General features: G+C 45.2%; 1 protein-coding gene across 1 annotated transcript in view; it reads right to left on the bottom strand.

Annotated features, from left to right (window-relative positions):
* The window catches only part of LOC146177178 (endothelin-converting enzyme 1-like), a 44,473-nt gene extending 24,299 nt beyond the window's left edge, over positions 1-20,174 (bottom strand). Inside the window, exons 1-3 of the mRNA XM_084581480.1 lie at positions 20,044-20,174; positions 12,903-13,968; positions 10,078-10,509 (exon numbers count right to left, since the gene is read on the bottom strand). Coding sequence (XP_084437606.1) covers positions 10,078-10,509; positions 12,903-13,968; positions 20,044-20,174 — 1,629 coding nt within the window. The remainder of the gene's footprint in view (positions 1-10,077; positions 10,510-12,902; positions 13,969-20,043) is intronic.
* Between the last annotated feature and the right edge of the window lie 2,273 nt (positions 20,175-22,447).

Genomic DNA, 22,447 nt, shown 5'->3' with positions numbered 1-22,447 from the left:
CGTATTCATTGTTGCCATGTAATATACCCATTTCGGCTGCGTAGTTATCGTATCGTAGTACCATTGAGTTTCTTACTACTATTGATTCAGATTCAGATTCAGATATTCTTGATTTCTCTTTCAAAAAATGAAAGAAGGAACTGCGACAAAAGGCGGTTAGGCCTGACGGGGTCACAGTTCCCCATACAGTTCACAGCGGCGCGCAACACGGAAAACAAACGATAACAGAACATTACAGCAAACGTGGTAATTAAATCATACTGGAGTAAAACCTAAAAAAAAAGGAACAGTGTACACTGTACACTCAAAAAGAAACAACAGCATATGGCACACAAAACAAGGAAAGCAAAAAAAAAATTTTACAGTAACATAACATGATGAAAATTTGCATTTGTCAAATGCAAAACCAGACTAAACAATTATTCCACTTCGGAGAGTTTCAACTGCTTTTTTATTTCTCTTTTAAATCTGCGTTTAGAGAGATTGAACATTGAACATAGGGATGGGTTTTTGAGAATAGTTGGAATCTGGTAATTAAGCTTCTGTTTACCGTAATTTGTCCTTGTTTTGGGACGAGGTTTCTGTGTTGTCTGAGAGGGTATTTAGTAGGAAATCGATTAGGAGAGACGGAGAAAAGCCTATTGCTATGGATATGTTGTAACAAGCGGTATGTGTAGACTCGGTTAGCTTGAAGTAGATTATGTTTTTGGTATAGAGGTGATGTTGGTAAGTGTTCCGGTCTTCCATGATAACCCTCAATAGCCCGGAGTGCCTTTTTTGCAGAATCAAAAGCTTGTGATAATTGCTATTTGTTGCGGTGCCCCACACCAGTGCACAATAAGATAACTTAGAAAAAAATAGAGCATAATACATAGATACTTTTAATGAAACAGGTAAAAGGTCACTGGTCCTGTAGAGACAGCCAACAGTTCTGCTAAGATCTGTGGCAAGTTTAGAAATATGTGTATTCCAGGATAGGTGTTCATTGAACCAGACACCGAGAAACTTCTGAGTGGTTACCTGCTGTATTTGTTTGTAAGCATACCTTATATCAAGTGAGTAATGGATTGGGGCGTTGATAGGTCTGAAAATAATATAACTAGTCTTGGACAAGTTTAAGCTAAATTGATTTGCCTGCATCCAAGCGTGCAATTTTACCATGTAGTCATTTACAGTAGTTTCTAAATCTGGCAGAGTTCGGGCTGTGAAAAATATATTCGTATCATCAGCATACATGAACAAATCAGGTGAATCAGGTATGTTACAAACATCATTTATGTAAACTAAAAATAAAAGTGGGCCTAAAATAGATCCCTGCGGCACACCTTGAGTAAAACACAAGAAATCTGAAACAAAATTATTGCATTTGACATATTGAGGTCTGTTGCTCAAGTAACTTCTAAGCAGGCTCAAGGAAGTACCTCGTATTCCATATCTAGTTAGTTTGCCTAAATAAATTTCATGCTGCACGCAATCAAAAGCCTTTCGGAGGTCCAAGAACAAACCAAGTGTATATGCTCGGGACTCAATGTTGTCAATGAATTCTCTTTAACATCAAGTAAGGCTTGTTCGGTCGATCTATTCTTTAAGAAACCATACTGGGACGGGTTAATTATATTATGAGCACTGAAGAACTTTTCCATTCTGCTGTGAATGGCTCCTTCGAATACCTTAGAAAATACAGATAATACGGATATTGGTCGATAATTCGTAACATCATTTCTATTTCCTCCTTTATATACTGGGCACACCCGGGCTATTTTTAGTTCTTCTGGAAACACACCGCTGGTGAAAGTTAGATTTATAATATAAGCTAGAACGTCGCAAATTGATACCGATACATACTTTAACGGTATGGCTTTGATGCCGTCATGGCCGGCGGAAACATTGTTTTTTATTTTACCAATATAAAGAGCTACTTCTTGTGGAACCACAGGCAACAGCACAATAGAATTAGATAAAGGTTCAATGAGGTCACGCATGGAGGGGTTTGATAAAGATTGATCAAAAGTGGGTTTACCAGCTTCAATGAAAAAGTGGTTTATGGTGTTTACTATATCAGTTCCACTGGTCTTGGAATCAGATATAAGAATTTCTGCGTTATCTCTGCACTTCTGCTTGTTTAGTAATTTGTTTATCTCATGCCAAACTTTCTTGCGGTCGTTATATATTCTCGAGAAGCGTTCTATATAGTAAGCCGTTTTTGCTGCCTTGAGGTCTTTGTTTAATTTATTTCGGAATTTCTTGAACTCGGTAAAAAGGTTTGCATCACGAGTGCATACAAAGTTATGGTACATTTTATTTTTAACCTGTATTCGTTTAAATAACTGCTTATTGACCCATGGCTTTCTGGACTTTCGAAAGCTTTGCTTAACTTGAATTAAAGGAAATGCAGCATTATAACATTCAGTGAACTTTGCAAGAAATGTAGTATATGACAAGTTGACATCAGATATGTAATATATATTGTCCCAACTAGTGTTTTCGATTAGAGTTCGAAATTTAAAAAGGTTTGTCTCACTAATATCCCTAGTTACCTTCTCGGCGCTTTTGGATACAATTTTATTGTGGTTCATAGGAAGAAAACAAAAAATCGGGATGTGGTCGCTAATTTCAGAAGATAACAGGCCAGCCTCCGTTTGAGGAGACATCGTGTTTGTGACACAAACATCCAAAAGAGAAGCTGTATCAACGGTAACTCTAGTTGGTATAGATATAGCATTTATACAACCATAAGATGCTATAATGTTATTGAATTCATGTGTGTTACAATCATCATGCATTAGATTAATATTAACATCACCCATTTTTACAAAAGGCAACCGGAAATTGGCGAGATAGAGCAGTAAACTTTCAAGAAACTTTAAAAAATGCAGTTTTTTCCCAGCAGGAGGTCTGTATATCACAACCACAATGATATCGGACAGTGACACAGCTAAACACTCGACATTGGGATCTATCATCGAAATGTCTTCTAGTACAGACTGTGGATAACAGTTTTTCACATACAAGGCAATACCACCACCTCTCATATTTGGGCGAATGAGCCCATGATGCCGGTAGTTCATGAATGGCAAATGATCATCTTGAGATTTTAATTAAGTTTCGGTAAAGAAAAGCACATCAAACTGCACATTTAATGACCCAAAGAACTCATCAAGACTGTCACGTTTGTTCTTCATACTACGGACGTTAATATGTATGCCAGAGAACCTTCCTATGGAAGTAGCAAACTTGTTGTTAAAGCATCGTGTATCACAATGAATGCAATGGAATGGGCTGTCCATGTCAATGAGATCTCAGTCCAGCTATCAGATAAGTCAACACCTAATTAGCCATTTTAGCCAGATCAGATCCGGCAGAGATTTTGACTGTGTCAGATGATTCATCCCTGCGTGCGAAAATCTTGCAGCCATTCGTCCACACAAATTTCCAGTCGAGTTCCTTTTTTCGAGCAATGGTCGCTCCTAGCAGTTTTTTGTTGGCATAGGTCAAGTGTTCATTGACGTAGATACGGCCGCTGTCTGTTTCTGTGAAGCCAAGCTCCTTATTAGACAGCCCATGCTTTCTGGCCTTGGAAAGAAATGCCTGGCGCTTATCTCGGCTCACAAAGCGGACTATGATGTTGGTTTCATCTTTGCGGCTAGTGGAGATTCTATGACACGTGTCAATTTCAATGCAAGAAACAATGAACTCGCCGATTTAGTAGAGTTCCTATTTGGTAATCTTAGCTTTACTAAAGGTGTATGTATTGTCATATGCATTCTCCGTCCTCACTAAGGTATACGATGGTCGTATAAGTCCTCTAAACTATTGGACAGAAAACACGTCCCAGGTTTGTAGAGTTAGCGTGTTATTATCGAGGTCCAATAAACAGTGGCCCAATTCCACTTGACCGAGTCTTTTCATTTTAAGAAAAGAAATTTCCTTTCTTAGAACGACTTCGTAATGTTTAGCTGAGGCTGCCATTCCGTTGATGGCATGACAAACATACAAAATCGTTCAGGAGCAGACTCTGCCATACTCGGAAGTTTTGTAAAGATCAGCCAGCGGTCAACCATTACACCTGCCGTACACCATAGCAGAGGGTGGCAATTTGAGAGCTGCGCGTTCGCGTTGCCGTCAGAACGATGGCAAGCGCATCGGTGGCAGAGGCAGAACGAAGGTTGCACACTGCCTAATACAAATATAATGTCCTTTGTAGCCGTATGGCTGCGCTTGGGTGGATGCAATGAGTAATTACACCCTTATTATAATGTCATAAAAAACAGAAGCAGAAAACATATCTGGATACGTGACATACAACCCCCTTCCCATCTTTTTGGATCGGCGGCGGAGAAAGCGGTGGCTGGTGCGGTCGACCACCGCAAACTACAGAATACCGTTGTGAATTTCTTTGAAAGTGATAAGAAAAAAGAAGCAACCTGATCCGCTAGTATTGTGTAAGGAAGCTGTGCGACAGCACTGGCTACTAAGTACTGTGCAAGTTCTACAGTTCCTGCTTCGCATTTCATCTAAACGTTAGCCAATCCGTTGCAAGCGATAACGAAACCGTTAGCTATCTCAGGCCGATGAGAGTTGCTACTTATAACCGCTAGGGTGGAGCATTCAGGAAGGTTTTGTTGCGCTTTCGTTAGGTGAGCTTTTGTAGGCTTTTTTTTATTAACACGATTACAGTGAAAATACGGTAGTGCTGCAGTTTAACGAGGTCAGGTTTCTTCGTTGTGAATAAACGTAAGTTGTGAATGGACTCATGAGCAAACGCGTCGTTTTTGCACGTGCACTGTCGAGAATTATGCTTTGTTTGAATAAAGTATGAAATTCATGCCGAATATATTGTGCTGCGGCCGGACTAAAGCGCGATCGCTTTCGTGGGCGCCCAGCGCGCCAAGGCATATCCTACTACAGTTTTATACCACGCCTCAAATGCTAGAAGAGAACCTATACGCACGAGATGTGGGTGCTCAACAAAATATGCGGAAACGCTGGGTGAGTGCAGCACGCGACGAAACACGTAAACAAAATAAGCGGCATCGGTAAAAATACGGTATGCGCTCCAAATGCGCTCGCTACGATTATGGATTGGATTGCCTTGTTGCGGCGAGAGTAGCTTGCAAAAGTTTGAGACGAAATCAATCCGCTTCAAAAACCTGTAAAATTTGAGGTTTTTACCGGTCGTACATATTTCTAATAATTTTCCAAGGGCTAAGAATTGCAAAATAACAGTTTAATTAATTAAATCGATTTTTTATCCCACTGATTCTACGGGAGTGTAATCCCATTGGCCATAGTAGACATACTCACTCCAGAATTACCTTACTGATAGAGGCAGAGAACACTCTAGGCCAGGCCATTTTTCAGATAAACGCGTTATTCTCTGAACCAGTCGGCAATATTCATGACGCACGGAGGAGGCTTTGGCCTTTTCCTTGGAATGCGGAATCGAATGCTTTCGCAATAATGGTCTACTCAGCAACGATGCGTCGATTATACTTACATGAATATTTGTTTGCGGTCGCCAACCCGTCCACGTATACGCTTTGTAACTGAGCACGGGAACTAGGAATGCATGTGGGAAGAGCAAACGGGGCAGATAGATCCAACCGCAACATTGGAATATAAACCATACGGCAGTCCAGATTTTCAACAAGCACTGCTCCAAATTTCGCAGCGATTATAGGTTAAGTCGGTAGCCTTTAATGGCTCATGCTCGCGAATCGTGTCCATCCATCCGTAACGCTTTCGTTACGTGAGAGGTGGTAGCTGGCAGCTGAGATGGCCGAGAACTAACTGGACGTAGGGCTTCCCGATATTACGTTGGACAGGAGATGCCAACTCCTGCCTCTTCTTTCATATAGGAGGATGACATGACAATCAGCCTGTCTTCCTAGGCGACGCTGGTACGTTCATACGGCTGGGTTAAAACGGGGCTTTATGTGTTGCTTACGCTTTCGCGTCATCGCGAAGGTGGGAGTGAAAACAGAAAGAGGTGCCGTAGAGGAGGGCTTCGGGCCACCGCCCGATAGAGGCTTTCGCCTCATTGCAGTTAAGTGATCCCAATTGCCTACCAGAATTTTTAAACAAAGACCATGGATAATCTTTATTTCATGACCATGGAGGGAGATCGTATACACGTAGGCAATTATAGGCTGGTATCTTTAACTTCAGTTTGCTGTAAGATGCTCGAGCATGTCCTCTACTCCAACCTGATGAAACATTTCCAAGAAACGTACACAGCTAACACAGCTAACGGAATTGACGCATGACATTGCAGCTGGTTTGGACAAAGGTGAACAAATAGATGCGCTCTTTCTTTAGTTACGAAAAGCATGTGATGTCGTCCCAGACAATCTGTTTTGCATGAAATTATCAATCCCGGGCATCCCTGAAAATATTCCTGGCTGGATAAAAGATTATCTCCACATGCGAAAACAACAGGTTATTCTAAACGGGGTGACGTCGGCTTCAATGCATGTTTTATCGGGAGTGCCTCAAGGATCTGTACTTGATCCATTATTATTTCTGGTTTATATAAATGATTTAGTCGTAGGCCTCCAATCGACCATTGGACTGTATGCCGATTATTGCGTCCTGTATCGTCCGGTATATGTTGTGCTGATATGTCTGTTCTGCAGGGCGACTTAGAAAAAGTGTCTGTCTGGTGCAACCGGTGACAGATGACTCTGAATACCGAAACATGTTACCATGTGAAATTCACAAAGAAGATGGAAAGGTTCCCCAGTTTATTTAGCATAAATAATAGTGCACTCAATACCACCGAACATGTCAGATACCTCGGAGTAACGTTTTCTCAAACGCTTGACTGGTCCAATCATGTTAACCAAATTACCACGAAAGCTTGCCGTCTTCATTTTTGCCTACGAAATTTTAAGCATTCACCTCCTTCACTGAAAGCTAACCTGTATCTGACTAGTGTTAGACATATTTTAGAATATGCATGCGTAACATGGGATCTATACACAAAAACCTAATAGATAAAATGGAATGGGAGCAGAAACAGGCAGCGCGCGCTTCGTAACCGGAAATTATCGGTACACTGTTAGAGGGTCCGATATACGGAAAAGCTTGGGCTGGAAAACCCTCTCTTCACGCAGAAAAATTCTAAGGCTAACGTTTCTGCACAATATACATCAAAATAAAACTGGAATTAATAAGACACTGTTTATTAAGCAGCCACATTACTTGTCATCTAGAAGAGACCACAATAATAAAATCAGACCAAACCAGTGTTATACTTAATGTGTTTAAGTATTCATTTTCCACTTGCACGATTAACGATGGGAACCAGCTCCCTAGTGATGTAATGGCTGCGACTAATATTGAGAATTTTATGCAGAATTTTATTCATTGTATGTTACTTTATTCATTTCTGAATTTAGGCTATTTTGTGCCCTTTAATTCTGTTATAATGGAAAGTTAGGTTTGTTAATTTAAAAAAAAATTGTATGCTGTGTCAGTTTGTTTTTGCTTTATTGCTTTTGGTGTTGTTGCCTGCATGTTGTTGGATTTACTGATGTATTTCCTCACGCCACCCCATGTATCTTTACCCCCCCTACAATAATGCCTCCAAGGCGATGTAGGTATACTGAATAAATAAATAAATCTTGGAAAGCGTTTTGCGCGCAAGAATGACGATATACAACGATTGTCACAAGCTGCATCACATATAGAGCGGAAGTTACGTGATCTCCCCGCTCCTTTGAGCATGCTTCGACATGAACCTCCGAGGCAGCGACCGGCCAGCGCACGTCCTTGACGATGCGCTGCAGCGCAAACAGCCAAGAGTATAATAAGGCAGACCGCTGGTCGCCCGCGGCAGTGCGCTCTGGGAAGATGCAGTATTCCGGGCCCCTCTCACGGCCGCTCGCTCTGGAAAAGTGTCTTGTTTTTCACCGAGCCCGCTATCAACTTATCATTCCTCGCTTGTACGGTCGCCGCTACCGATAAACTCTGCGATCAACTATCGATCACGCCTCATCGAACAAGAAGACCGTGAAAATTCCCTTTCGCCGCAGACTGTCGGTTAATATAATATTAGTCTCGCCTTTATTTAACCTTGATCTGACTTAGTATTTTTACGCTGTATTTTCTGCGTGACTCTTGCCCCTACTTATTATATCTGGAATATTTGCTTTGTTATTTTTATAGTCTCCTTTTATCGCACTGCTTTTTCATTGTCGTTTTTTTCTTTTGTCATTTACCGAGTCGTCTTTTACGACTATCGTATCTTGGCGTTTTATTCATTTTTCCAGCACTACTAGATATAAATATCGAATTGTTGTAAAAAATGTCTGTCTTGGACTTGGTCCCAATCACAAACTGACACACGTACTTCACGGGTTGACCAGCTTAACTTTGTTCTCAAATCTCATAGAGGGACGACGGATAACCGTAAAGGGGATCCCGCGCCTCGGTTGACCGCGAATGCGGAAGCGTGTGACAACGACCTAAACGGCCAGTGAGTTCTATTTCGCTGAAAATGAAAACTTTCACACAGAATTGTCTCTATTGAGAACGATATCTCCCACTTATTTTACAGACCGTTAGCGCTTGCTCCGAGGTTTGACTTAAAGATTCGACACTACCAAACTGTCATTTGCTATATGGCTACAAACAAGGCCTTCACAAAAAGCAAGATGTCGAATGATCCGTTTCCGTTCTCAGCTGAGCATGCTCAAACCTCATTTCGTCCATTGTCGTAGTGCATAACACCTCACCGTGTTTGCAGTGGGATATACTTTCCCTATGCAGCCGACGCGAGCCGTGTGAGTTACGGAGTCTCATAAGCGTGGTAGAGCTTCAAGTGCGGAGCATGGGATATTTCTGTCTTCGTAGAACGGCCGCCTGTCACAGGAGGCGCGGTACGTAGTAGGTCGCAATACTTAGGCGGCTAATAAGTACTTAAGAACCATCGTAGTGGGCCTACAATTTCTGCTGAAGTCCACGCTGTCGTAGCTGTCGCCAAAACCAGAAAACGTCGCCCGACGCGTGGGTGAGGTGCCGACAGTACTAATCGCAGCGTTGCTTAAAGCGCTGCTCGGAAGCAACGGTCGGAAGCCGGGCCATTCGCTGAGTCTTCGTCAAGCCACAGGGTCTCGGCGATACGGGGATTGCAGATTAAATGAAAACGGTAAGGTGCCAAGGGTGTAAGGTGGTGGTCGGGCAAACAGAGGAAACGGCTGCAGCCTGTCAACTCATAATAAAAAAGTAGGATGATGTCCAGTGGCTCAACTGTGGCCTTGTGCACCAACATCATAATGGTTAACATCCTGTTCATGCGCTTAGACAAGCCATTCGTTTGCGGGTGACACGGTGCCAAGTGGCAAACCTTTGCTGACCCAGAAGCTCCTAAACGACATCCGCAGGGAACTGACGGGCCCGATTACTTATGGCATAAGACAACTGAGCGGAGCAGACCTAATGGTACTTGAGGAGCTCTAGCTGACAGAATGGTAGCCGTTTCCCAGACACGAGGACAATAAGCGCAAATGACGATCCACTTGTTTCCGAAGCAAGACTTTGCGAATGAACCCAGTAAGTCGATGCTGTGTGGATCAAATGGCACGCTTGGAGGTTTGCAGTGGATGCGACAACCCAGTTGGTGCAACTGTAGGGTGTTTGTGGTCACGGCATTGCGTGCAACTGGCCACACGTGTTTTAAAGGGCGATGTCAACATAGACCAGAAAAATCATTTTTTTGCGCGGCGGAACATCCGAGTCGATATGAACATGCACGTCATACAGCACTCGTCAAATATGCAAAATAATGTAAAATACAAAACGATCTACGGCCTTATTGGCAGCTGTCACAGAGCGTGAACTTTGGCTGGCTGCAAAGGCTTCGAAAAGCCAATGCCAGTCGATTTGCCGGTTTTGGAAGCCAATGCGATAAATATGTGGCCAGGCAGACGACGTACGCTGGGTGACAGCGGAACAGAATATGAAAAAAAGAAAGACTATATACGATTTATAAACCTCTATGAAGAGAGAAAGACAGCGGACGGAAGCTTTGAATCAAAAGAAGAAACACTAGGATGCATGCACTGGCTCGCTTACTTTCACGCCTTCTCGGTCCACAGCGCCTACCAGCTCCTTAGCGTAGAGGTAGCCCAAGCCACCGTAGAGCATGGCTTTTGTGCCGTCCTTGTAATAAAACGGCGGCGCCAGAGCTCCCAAGGTCAGAGACAGTTGGTTCAGGACATGCACGTACTGTGCGTATGGCTGGGCTGCACCTTCCGCAATTCGCAGCTGCTGCAAGCCGGCGTCGGTACCAGTGAGGCCGCGGAGACTCCGACGAGTCTCGATCCAGAAATGAGCAAAGGAAAGGGCGCTCTCAGGGAACTCGGCGTACACCTCCTCGAGACGTTCAGCAGTGAGAAACTGTTTGTCCGGCCATAACACGCTGTGCACAGACCGGAGCTTCTCGGCCGCGACATGTTGGGTTCTATTGTCCAGCCATGGTGCGGCCGAAGCCTTCTCGGCGGCGGTCTGCGGAAGAACAAAGCACACGTGTATGATTTACGGTGTTAAAGAGGCGGCTTAACGCAATAACCTGTAGCCTAAGCACCGGTTTTGCTGGCGCAATCGACTGTACGCATGTAAAATTACCTTGATTCTCAAGAGATGAGGATGACTCCTCCACAACGAACACCAAGACGTCCTACGTTCTCCGAGGAGTGGTATAGATGTCTTCGCCAAGCCTCCGTATGGTCTCTTTCCAAGCGCGCCGGCATCACATGCGGTGTCCTTTAACATGCGATGTGAGTGCACGGTAACGATCCCGAGGTCGTAGAAATTTCTGTAGCCCTAACTACGAAGAATTTTATAGCCTGAGTCGGTTTGGAACAGTAAACCCCCCACACCAAATCTTTGTCTGTGTTCATCCAATCTTAGAATGCAGTCCTCCAAGCAACACAAGAACAGCTCATCATTTCCAGACCGACGGACTTACGTTTTATGTCTACGTAACAATCAGGGAAACAGTTTCTGTTCGTTGATGCCGAAAACAAGACAGATACTGACCCCAAGGATGTGACCTTTGCCTAGTTTACCGATCACTACCACGCTCACAGTACTGCTACCGCATGGTCCTTACGGTAACAGTGATTACGTATTTACATACTCTCACCGTGAGGCCTGTTGACTCATCTGTTTACGTAATGAAGATCAGCAATGCACCGATGACCAATGCTACAACTCTCGACGAGGCAATGCCGACGACAAACCGGAAGACCAAGTCTGTGTTTCGACGCAGATATACAGTCACCGAGTGATCGAAAAGCTGTTTCACCAATGCCTGCTTTGTCGGTAAACTGCAGTCTTTCTCAATGACTCGGAAGCATCGCAGCAGTGCCGCGCTTGTCCAGGAATATTGCTTGTTGTACGCTTCAAGTCCCAATACGCGTGTTGTGTTGATGCTAAATTCCTATTTATGTTTGCCATTATCTTTTACTTTGTGAGGGAACGCAAACACGATATTCCATAGCACAGGGATGCCGCCAATTATTTCAGTAACTGTAGCGGGGGACCATAGCTGGCATGCGGCCTTTTCACTCGTTCTGTGACTCTCGGAACAATATGTCTGATGCAGCTGTTTTGCTGTTCGTTCAAGCTTACAACGGTGAGTGCTGGTCTCATTGTTATAGCCCTACGTTACTGAGCCATAGATTACATTGGCTCGAGCATCCAAACTCACCATTTATACGGTTTCGGATTTTTTCAACCTCTCTGTGTGCCTTCTGGTAAGCTTTCTAAGACCCAGGCGTATCCATTTCCCTTACTGCTGGCCAGTTTCCAGAGCACACTCCGTCGCTGTCAGTACATTTCCATGAATCTACAAAAGTGCGTCAGGCCGATGTTAAGCTTTTTTCACAGATTCCATGGCATCCGCATGGTATGCAAGTCAAACTTCAAGTGTCATCGCTATGGATTTTCTCCTACAGAGAGTGCAGCTCCAACGTACAACAGAACCTAATTACCGCAAAGCATGTATTTTAGCAGGCCTTGATACAGGCTGAGCAATCTCATCAGTAAGTTAGCAGCGTAATAGCTGGGAACTCCAGCTGAAGAAAATTAGATTTTTAGCCATTTGAAAGTTCGGTAATAGAAAAAAAAATAGACAAGCGGGAACAAATATTTCCCACAATTAGTCATTCTCATTACAAGACGATATCTCTGTTATTCCCCAGAATCTGGAGACCAAACTTGTGAGTGTCCAAGTCAGACTAGCTTGCTAGGACGTGGGCTAGTGAAATCAGTTGATAGCCAAACAGCGTGCCACTTCTACTCTATAACTGTTTTTTTTCTGTCCTGAAACCTTTTCTTCCAGATAGCACTATCGCACTTGCTATTACTTGTAAAGCTCGGAAGAACAGCAGCAACACTTCGCTGGATGATGTGTTGTCCGCAAGTAGAAACAAATATTTTGCTTTTCCAGCAGTCAGTTCTCTCCCCTGCGTCTCTCCTCTTGGCACCACCAAAGCGTAGCCACATCACAAGCACAAGGCGCATGTAACAACTGATAATTGTCTAAGGCGAAAGCCTTAATAGGCTATAGTATGTCGCCAAACACCGAGGGCATAATGTGCCCGGAATGGTAAAGGAAAATATGTGCAGTGAATAGATCATTAGTCACAGAAATATAATGATAATGAAATTAAATAGAAAATTGGTGATAAGAAAAATAGTGGCAACAAAAGTAAACAGGACATAGGTAATAATGAAATCAGTGATAAGAAAATAATGACACAGATAGTGTTGGAAATTTTTTTTGGCGTACAAAAGGCGCTTTTTTGCAGTTATTGAACGTGTCTCGATTATTTTTTGTTCCGAGGCGCATTCCTCAATCATAAATGGGAGATTGCACAAGCAGCTACACTTACCTCTATGATACTGGCCAGGTGGGTGTCAATGTTCCGACGCTGTTCATCAGTGAAATGCGTCACTGCAACTATAGCGGCCACCAGAAGCTTGTAGCTGGCCTCAACCTGGCTGGCGCAAAACAACGGCCGCATTACTTGGGCGTGACGCTGACTTCCATGCAGGACAAGCAGGATGGTCTCGGGGTTGGCTACTGCTGCATATGCCTCCAGAAACAGCCATGCCAGATTGCGACGAACACTGCTGTCGTTGAATGTTCCAAAAATTTGCAAGTTCGCGTTTAGCAGGGTCGCGTCAGTCGTGAGCAACAGGTCTTCCATTGTGAAAGGCGGATCAAACGCAAGTTTTGTGTTGATGATGCGTTTTAAGTAACTCGTGGTGGCGAGTTGCGTGAGGTCGTCCAGTTTCTGCAGGGGCAACACCAACGGCACTCTCGCCTTGCTCGAGCTCGATGAAATAAAGAGATCGAATATGTAACGAAGCATGTTATAAGCTTCTGTTATTTCATCAGGTGAGGGCGTTGCATGTGTGTCGTTAGCGAAAATCTTAAAGATCTGACGGTAAACCTTGTCAAAGAACTGCCTGGGTATTTGTTTGAAGACAGTCCTCCACTCCAGCATGAATTTATTTGGAGCGAAAAATAGACGACGCCTCTGGCTGTCATCCACCGCCGGTGGAAGCAGGTCCAGCGAAAACCAAAGGTTGACGTTCCAGTTGAAGGAAAGGTCGAAAAGAATGTCCAGTGGATAGAACCCTTTGATATTTCCCGTATCCTCCGGCCATGTGAGACCACGCTTCCTCATGAACTCCTTGAACACGCCAACTTGCGAGCCCGTCTGCGCTATGCAGCTGTTGAACATGGCAACAGCTTTTCTCCCTGCTGGAAGCCGGGCGACACCCTTGAGTAGTGTGTCGGGTAGCTTTTCCTGCCACGTAATCACCATGTCCGTCAGTGCAGAGCGCGACAGCTCTGCGAACTGTTTACGGGGTGTCCAGCGGCCGCAGACATAGGCAGCGAAATCTTTGCATGGATCCATGCTTTTGTCCAGCTGGCGTTCGATTAGCGCCCTGCAAAAAACACAAATCTGCGTCTCAACACTGGCATCTTTCCCTATGTTGAGAAGCACTACATTTCTTGAGCACTGCGCTTCGCAAACCAAGGCGCGGAGTATTTTTATCAGTCAACAAATGTGCAGTGTAATGTTGCTTCTCTGCTAATAGAGCCATAATAATGCGGGGCGTAAGTAAAATGCAGTGCCGCTTCTCTTGCTTGAGTGGGGAAAAAGTAGGCTTAGTCCCTCCTAGGGACACATAAACTCACGTAGTTTCAAAACATTTTTATAACTTCGCAATGCGCCTTCCCTTGGTGAAGACACGCCTTTCCCTGGCGCAGATACACCTTCAGCAGTCCAAGACAGACTTCGAAGCTACAGAACGTGACTTCAAAGAAGGATTAATTTAAAAGAGCGCAGAATGTAATGTAAATGGGTCGGAAGGAGGATCCCCAGGAACATATGTGAGCGAAACATCATCATCATCAGCCTGACTATACCCACTGCAGGGCGAAGGCTTCTCCCATATTTCTCCACTTAACCCGGTTCTGTGCTAGCTGCATCCACTTGACCCCTGCGAACTTCTTAACCTCATCCGCCCACCTAACTTTCTGCCGCCCCCTGCTACGCTTTCTTTCCCTTGGAATCCAGTTTGTCACCCTAAGCGACCATCGGTTATCCTCTCGTCGCACTGCATGTCCTGCCGGAACTCATTTCTTCTTCTTAATTTCTACTAGAATGTCGGTAACTTGAGTTATTTCTATGACCCACTCTCTACGCTTTCTGTCTCTTAATGTTACCCCTACCATTTTTCGTTCCATAACCCTCTAGGGTGTCGTCAACTTCAGTAGAACTCTCCTGGTTAGCCTCTACGTTTCAGCCCCATAGGTGAGTACGGGTAAAATGCAACTGTTGTATACTTTCTTCTTGAGCGATATCGGTAAGCGTCTAGTCATAATCTGCGAGTTCTTGCCAAATGCGCTCCATCCCAATCTTATTCTTCTCGTTATTTCCTTTCCATGGTCTGGATCTGCGGTTACTATCTGTCCTGAATAGACATATTCGCCTACTACTTCCAGTACTTCGCTACTTAGTGTAAACTGCGGTTCCTTCCCGAGTATGTTGAATATTACCTTAGTCTTCTGCATATTGATTTTCAAGCCTACCTTTCTGCTTTTCCTGTCTAGGTCATCAACCATTATTTGCAGTTCATCCCCGGAGTTGCTTAGCAAGGCAATGTCATCAGCAAATCGCAGATTACAGTGGTATACTCCATCTACCCTTATCTCTAACTGCTCCCATTCCAAGCCTGTGAATACTTTCTCTAAACAAGCTGCTAATTGTACTGGGGAGATTGTGTCTCCTTGCCTGACACCTTTCTGTATGGGAATTTTGTTGCTTTCTTTATGCAGAACTATGGTTGCTGTGCAGCCACTATATATATCTTCCTGCACTTTCACGTACGGCTTGTCTACCCCCTGATTTCGCAATGCCTTCATCATCGCTGAGGAAATCATACCGAAATGTTTTCTTGTGTGAGACCACCTTGGTGCTGTCGGTAGTTATTGATTAACTAATCTTTGGTATAAAAGCATGGCGAAAATTTTGTGTTATTTCGAATGGAACCTATTGTGAATATCCCGCGGCAAATAGTTCTGAAGCGAGATATATACCTGAAGGGTCAATTTCCTGAGCGCTTCTCAGAATGGAGCAATCTCCTGGCGCAGTGTGACAAGCTGTCGCGCACGCTACATTTCCTCTTAAATACTGCGGCTGATATAATACAAAGCTTTACATGGACGGTAGTAATGAGAAAGTATAACAAAACAAACGAATTTCGTGCGGTAGCAGACGACGAACACCGTGTTTAAGCACATGTGTTGCTCTTACGGCAGATCTGGTGGAGGCCGTGGATATCACCTGCAATGTCAGCTGCTCAGTGCATATTTTCTTTCCTTTAGCATGGGTTTGCCACATTTCAGTGGGTTGCGCTTCCTACCACAATACCAGTACAGAATACCAGCAATGGTTAGCCTTGACCGCCTAGTAAAGAGCAGAGACATTAGTCTGCCAACCAAGATCCATATAACCCGTGCTATGGTCTTTCCAGTTGTAATGTATGGATGCGAGAGTTGGACTGTGAAAAAGGCTGACCGCCGAAGAATTGACGCGTTTGAATTGTGGTGCTGGCGAAGACTCTTAAGAGTTCCTTGGACTGCCAGAAGATCAAATCAGTCGATATTGTCGACCATAAACCCTGACTGCTCATTCGAGGGTCAAATTCTAAAGTTAAAGCTCAGCTACTTTGGTCATCTGATGAGAAGAGAGGAGTCGCTGGAGAAAGATTTGATGTTGGGAAAGGTTGAGGGTCGCCGGAGAAGGGGTAGGCAGCGACCGAGATGGTTAGATGGCATTCTCGAGGCATTGCAGATGAAGCTATGTGATGTTAAGAAGATAGTGAGAGACCGGAAAGCGTGGCGTGACATGGTCCATAGGGTCACGAAGAGTCGGACAAGACTGAACGCCTGAACTGAACTGAACTGTGCGATTCAAAATATAGCCTTGAAATATTTCGGTTTCTTTTATTCCAATGAGAGCTAAGCCTACTTCTAACCGCTTCCTTGTGTGAGGATTCACCTCTGACTGTACCGAAAAAGGTCCAATACCTAAATGCTTTGAGGTCACCTCAAACTGCAATGCGACCTCAAACTCGCGGCATGATCCAGGCACTGATGATACCTTGGATATTTTACAAATCCTGGTATCGCGAGTTTGAGCAAGGTCATAAGAAACTGATAGAAGGGGCACGTCATCGGGAGGTGTCTTCTGAACTTTCTTGCCTCATCTCCTCGTATGTGCATTTGTCGCGGGTGCAGAACCAAGATAAAATAAGTGTTATCATTCAAATTCTTGCATTTGCTTTTTGTATGTCCTTGATCATTGCCTCACGCGATGACTCCTACCTTAGCCTATATATAAATGACACTCTTCAAGCACACTTACAGGGCCTACGACTGCAGAAGAAAAGAAATGCCGCTTGACTTCGTTCCAGCTTCGAACACGAATGTCTAAAATGCGTCAACTCAATGATTGCCCTCCACAAAATGCACAAGCTGCCCCCTAGTGACACCTCGATTTAAAGTGAGCTGCTAAAATACGGTGTTCATGTTCCCAGTGCAGCATAAACACAGTTCAGGTAGGAGCGGCATAAAATGGCTTCGCGTTTTGATATATAAACATTGTACAAGATACTTATTATCCTGTAGTAAACACAGTAGATGTTGCAGACTTTGCACCGTAAAATGCTATTCTGAGCGATGAAATTGATGGCGCTCATCAAAGTTTCTTAACCAATTAAACTTTCTTGTAAAATGCACACTGTAGCATGTAGACCATAAAAGAACAGATTTCTCATGGCATGTCAAGTCTATATTTAATGCAATATTACATCAAACCGTTGTAACGCTTGTGCAATTAATTAAAGCTGTTTTGCAGTAGCTTTAATTTTGTTACCACTCGGCGAATGTACCAGAACGTTTGTAGCCACACACAGTTCGTTCTAAGCTGTAAGAGATTGCCATGGGCAACTACAGGTCCTTATCTTGAATGTTCTGCGTAGGATCTAAGCTGCGTGGGACCGGACACCACGTGCAATACATATTCCTAGGAAAATCGAGCTCCTTTGCTCTTTTTAAAATTTTCTTTCATAGCAGTGTAACTTAGTCAAATAAATGGCACTTCCATTGTTCCCCGACTATACCACTGATATATCGAACACATGACTATACTTTGCACTAATAAAGCATCTCAAACACCAGCCGCCCTAACCCTTTAAATAGTGTTGTGCGTTCACGCTTATTTCACGATAGGCCTCTTGGTACATACCATTGGCTATTCGTTCTTTGTGGAACAACTTGTTGTCAGCTATAGGCTTTTGGCTTTCGAAAGAAAATGTTTCCATCTTATTTTACGGAGGAAACGAAGACAATTACAGTTTTGTTTGCATATTTTCATCATGCAAAATGTTTGCATTGGAGAATTTATTCGGAGGCAAATACATTGCAAGGAAAATAAACCCGCAGTTAGTGCGTCATACTTGGCGGACACCTGCATCGCGCCGTGAAGAAAAATAATGAAAGAAGCAAGTAAATAACCTCCATCTCCGTATACGACTCTTTTCCTCAGTGTTCTGCACTGGAGAAATAATGTGTTCGTTTTCGTACATTGGGTTGTAAAGTGCTTTTAAAAAATAACACACACCAATACGACTTATTTAACTTTTGACGATGCTTACTGATTGGTTTGTGTTCGACGTATATGTACCTTGCTTTATTCAAGACGGCCCAGCCGCAGTGGTGCAGTAGTTAGGGCGCTCAAAAGTTGTGATCGAGGATGCGGGATTGAATCCCGTCCTCGGCAGCCGCATTTCAATTAGGGCGAAAATCAAGACTTCCGTGAGCTGCGCGAGTTAAAGTCCTGTTGGTCGAAATTTCTGGAGCCCTTCACTAAGGCGTCTGTCATCGCCTGAGTCGCTTTGAGACGGTAAACCTCAAAAACCAAAATTTATCAACAAAACCGCTAGCCAAAGATTGTATCCCAGAAATTACACCACCACAGCGAACGCGCTGAGACCACGACCGCAGAGCTTGCTCAGACGAACTTTTCATCGAGCACTGCCATTTCTCCCGAGCACACAAACCGAGAATAGAGCGATGGGCTTCAGGGTACGCGTTGACAAGGAGACTGCTTCCGATGTTGTTAATGCCACGCCGTTGATTACTTACTGTGACCTTACAGATTCCACCCCATATTAGTACCATATCGGGGTGTAGCGCTATCGCGCCGCGCTCTTCTCGCAAGCCAAGACATGGCGCTGAAAAATGAAGCTCGCACCAGGCGCATCAGCGCGAAGAGTGCAATAAAAAATCAGTTCAGACCCAAACGCTGTCGGAGCTGCTGATTGCTTGCCTTTACAACATATTTGGTGACCCGGCATCGACCGCGCCACTCAGCCCTCCTACATTGATTCCGCTGGCGCTTCCACCCACCTACAGCTACACCCGCCCCAGGATGCTCGGCAAAATGGCGCTTAATTGGCCATGTTTCAACTAGTCAATCTGCCACCACTGTGGCCCAACAGCCTTCGTGCCAGGCTGCTCCAGGTGGAGGAGCATTTCCACTTGCGGCGTATCATTACCCAGGAGACCAACTTCCTCCATCTCGTGTTCTCTCTGCCTCTTGACGTCACCGATGAATTAGCGGACACTTTCGCCACGCAGGACTTGGCCCTACCACTTGGCATGTTGAAGGCAGGTCTCATTGACCGCAAATCAGTGTCCGAGCGCAACTGACTCCAGCAGCTCCTCACTGCTGCTGAACTCAGTGATAGCCGTCCTTTGTAGATCCTCTGCCGCATGCGACAGCTGCTTGGAGACTTCCCCCGGGCCGGACAGTTTTTTGCGTGTGTTGTTTCTCTAGCGACATCCCCAGAACATGGTCCTCGTCCTCTCGGCTGCTGGTGATGTCACTCTGGATAAGCTCGCCGAACTCGCGGACCGTGTTGCGGATTACTCAAAGCACGCCAGCGTCAGCGCTGGGACCGTTCCTCCTTGCACTACGATGACAGCCTCCCAGCTTGTGAGCAAAGAGAGTGACTGAATGCTTTACCCAGGCGGCTCAATGACCTCGAGCCCCTGCCATGCCATTCACCGCAGCGGGTTTAGTCCTACCGCCACTCCCAGGCACCGTGGCCCTCGCCGAAACTTGAACTATCCGAAGCGCGGCACGACTCCTCCTCGGTTGTGTGCTGGTACCACCATATTTGTATTTTCGGAAGCTCTTCCCGCAAATGCACCCACACATGCTCCTGGTCGGGAAATTCTGCGACCGGCCACTGACGGCGGCAAGCGGTACTGGTGGATGGACATACCGCCTACTTTATGCTTCGGATAAGATCACTGGCGCACGCTTCCTCGTTGACGCGGGAGGACAGGGCAGTGTAATACTAGCAGCTTGGGCAGATCGCCGTCGCAACGAATCGACCTCCCCGCTCCAAGCGATAAACACTCCCCCATCCGCACGTACGGCCAACGGTGTCTTGCACCTAACCACGGATTGCGTTGGAAAACGCGCCGGATTTTCATCATCGCCGATGTCTCGCAAGCTGTTCTCGGAGCTGATTTCCTCAATTTCTTCAACCTCGCTGTCGATATTCAGGCCCATCACCTCACAAATCTCAGCACGAAACTCTCCGTCAACGGCGTACTCTCCACCTCTTCGGGGACAGATCTTAGAGCTCTCGTTCCTACTTCGTCGTACGGGAGAATCCTTGCCGATGCTCCCAACATCAGGAAGCCGCACACTAGAGAGTACCCCGTAAAACGCTCTATCACCCACTAAATCGTGACCTGTGTACTACCTGTATTTGCTAGCCCTCGGCACCTGTCCGGAGAACGACTCGCGAGTTTCAATACATGCTTGTCCTCGGCAGTGGGCTCCTCGTTACCAGAAACTGAGCATCGCTAATACCCATGGCGCCAAAGAACGATCCGGGCGACTGGAGGCCATGTGGAGATTACCGTGTTCTCATTGCTCACACCTTACCAGACCACTATCCACCTCGTCACATACAGGACTTCTCATCAAATTTGGCTTGTTACACGATCTTCTCTAAGATTGAGTTAGTGAAGGCATACCACCAAATCGCCGTAGATTCCGCCGATATTCTGAAGACGGCCTTTACCACACCAATCAGCCTCTTTGAGTATGTGAGGATGCATTTTGGATTGCTCGCTGCTGCACAGACTTTTCAGCGAACTTCAAACGAGGTTACACGAAGCATCGACTTCATTTTCACCTACTTCGATAATCTCGTCGCAAGCTCCTCTGAGGATGATGCACGCAGATCATATGCGCGCACTTTTCCAACGCCTTGATGAATACGGCCTCTTTATCAATCAGGACAAGTACCTTTTAGTCGCGGCTACAAATGTGTTCGTAGGACATTTTGTCATTGCACAAGGCATCCGGCCTCTCGACAGCAAAGTAAAGGCCATTAAAAATTTTTCACCTCCTGCATCACTTAGGAAGCTCACAGAATTCTTGGGCCTTCTAACTTACACCGCCGCTTTCTCCTCAATTGTGCTAGTTTCCTGAAGCCTCTAACCGACCTTTCAGCTACCAAAAAAGATCCAGCTGCACCACTTGAGTGGACTGATGACACTGTAGCTGCATTCTCTGCCGCGAAGAAGGCGCTCGCTGACCCCACCTTCCTAATACGTCCCATTCCTAACGCTATCTTGCGTCTTGCCACTGATGCATCTAGTATTGCAGTTGGTTTTTTTTATCTCAAACGATAAAGCCACCAAAGTCTAAATACAGAGCCTTCGCTCGCCAACTCCTCGCGGTGTACCTGGCAATCAAGCATTTCCGCCTCTTTCTGGAGGGTAGGAACTTTCATGTCATCCCATACTATAAGCACATGACGTTTGCCTTCCACTGGAATCACAGCACCTACAGGAGCTCCCAATTCGGGTCGTCCCTTTCATATGGGAGGGTGATATCATAATCAGCCTGCCAGAACCATTTGCATTCTCGTTGCCCCTACGACACGCAGGCTCTTTCATACGGCTTGGTTGAAGCGTAACTTGATATGTGGGTTGGTAGCTTACGCTGTCGCGTCATGCCATTAAACGATGAGCCTAAGTGTCCCCAATAATGTAGAGCCTTACACTGATAGGCCTTACACTGATAGGAGGTGTTAGTACAGCAGGCATCGGCGGCGTTTGAAATTGATTTACTGGATAGAAACATTAGTTGTGGTTTAACTCTAGTTAACCCTAGTTGAATTGCGATAGCAGCTTCGGAAGCTCCTTTTGCCTAATACATGATTCCCCTATCATTCCCTATCAGTGTAAGGTGCTACATTATTGAGGATACTTAAGATCGTCCTTTAAGAGTGTGACGCGAGAGCGTAAGTTACCAGTCTTCTACTTCTTTATCTCCTCGTCCTCCTCCTCGGCTGTTCAAGGTCAAGCGTGGCCTCCGCCGGGACCTCGCGACGGCTAGAAACCTGGCGCAGTATTGCTATTGCAATAAAAGGCGCCGTATCTGCCACAATTCTCCGCGTACATATGCACGATGCCGTTAAAGAAGGAAAGAATGTGAAAAAGAAGTCACCCTCGTTACTCGAAGCATAATTCATCGCCACATTCGGAACAAATAAGTAGCAGAATGCGTAGCAGAATGCGGCATTCAGAATTTCGCCTTTCATCACTTTGGTCGCCAAAGGGTCTCGTAAATTTTTGACAAATACCACTACACGAGCCAGCCTGGTATTCGTGCCACAAAGAAACTCATTACGTCGCGCTTCCTTTGGCCGAGCATGAATGCCAATGTCCGCCGCTGGGCACGAACCTACCTTCAATGTCAATGCGTGAAGGTTCAAAGCCACACCGTCCCGCCTGCCTCCCTTTTTCTGCCTGCCGATGCGAAGT

Source organism: Amblyomma maculatum, chromosome 10 (genome assembly GCF_055883805.1).
Source record: "Amblyomma maculatum isolate TAMU_Amacu chromosome 10, ASM5588380v1, whole genome shotgun sequence".
NCBI lineage: Eukaryota > Metazoa > Arthropoda > Arachnida > Ixodida > Ixodidae > Amblyomma > Amblyomma maculatum.
Note: the sequence above shows the minus strand (reverse complement) of the source record. Positions and strands in the feature narration are given on the sequence as shown.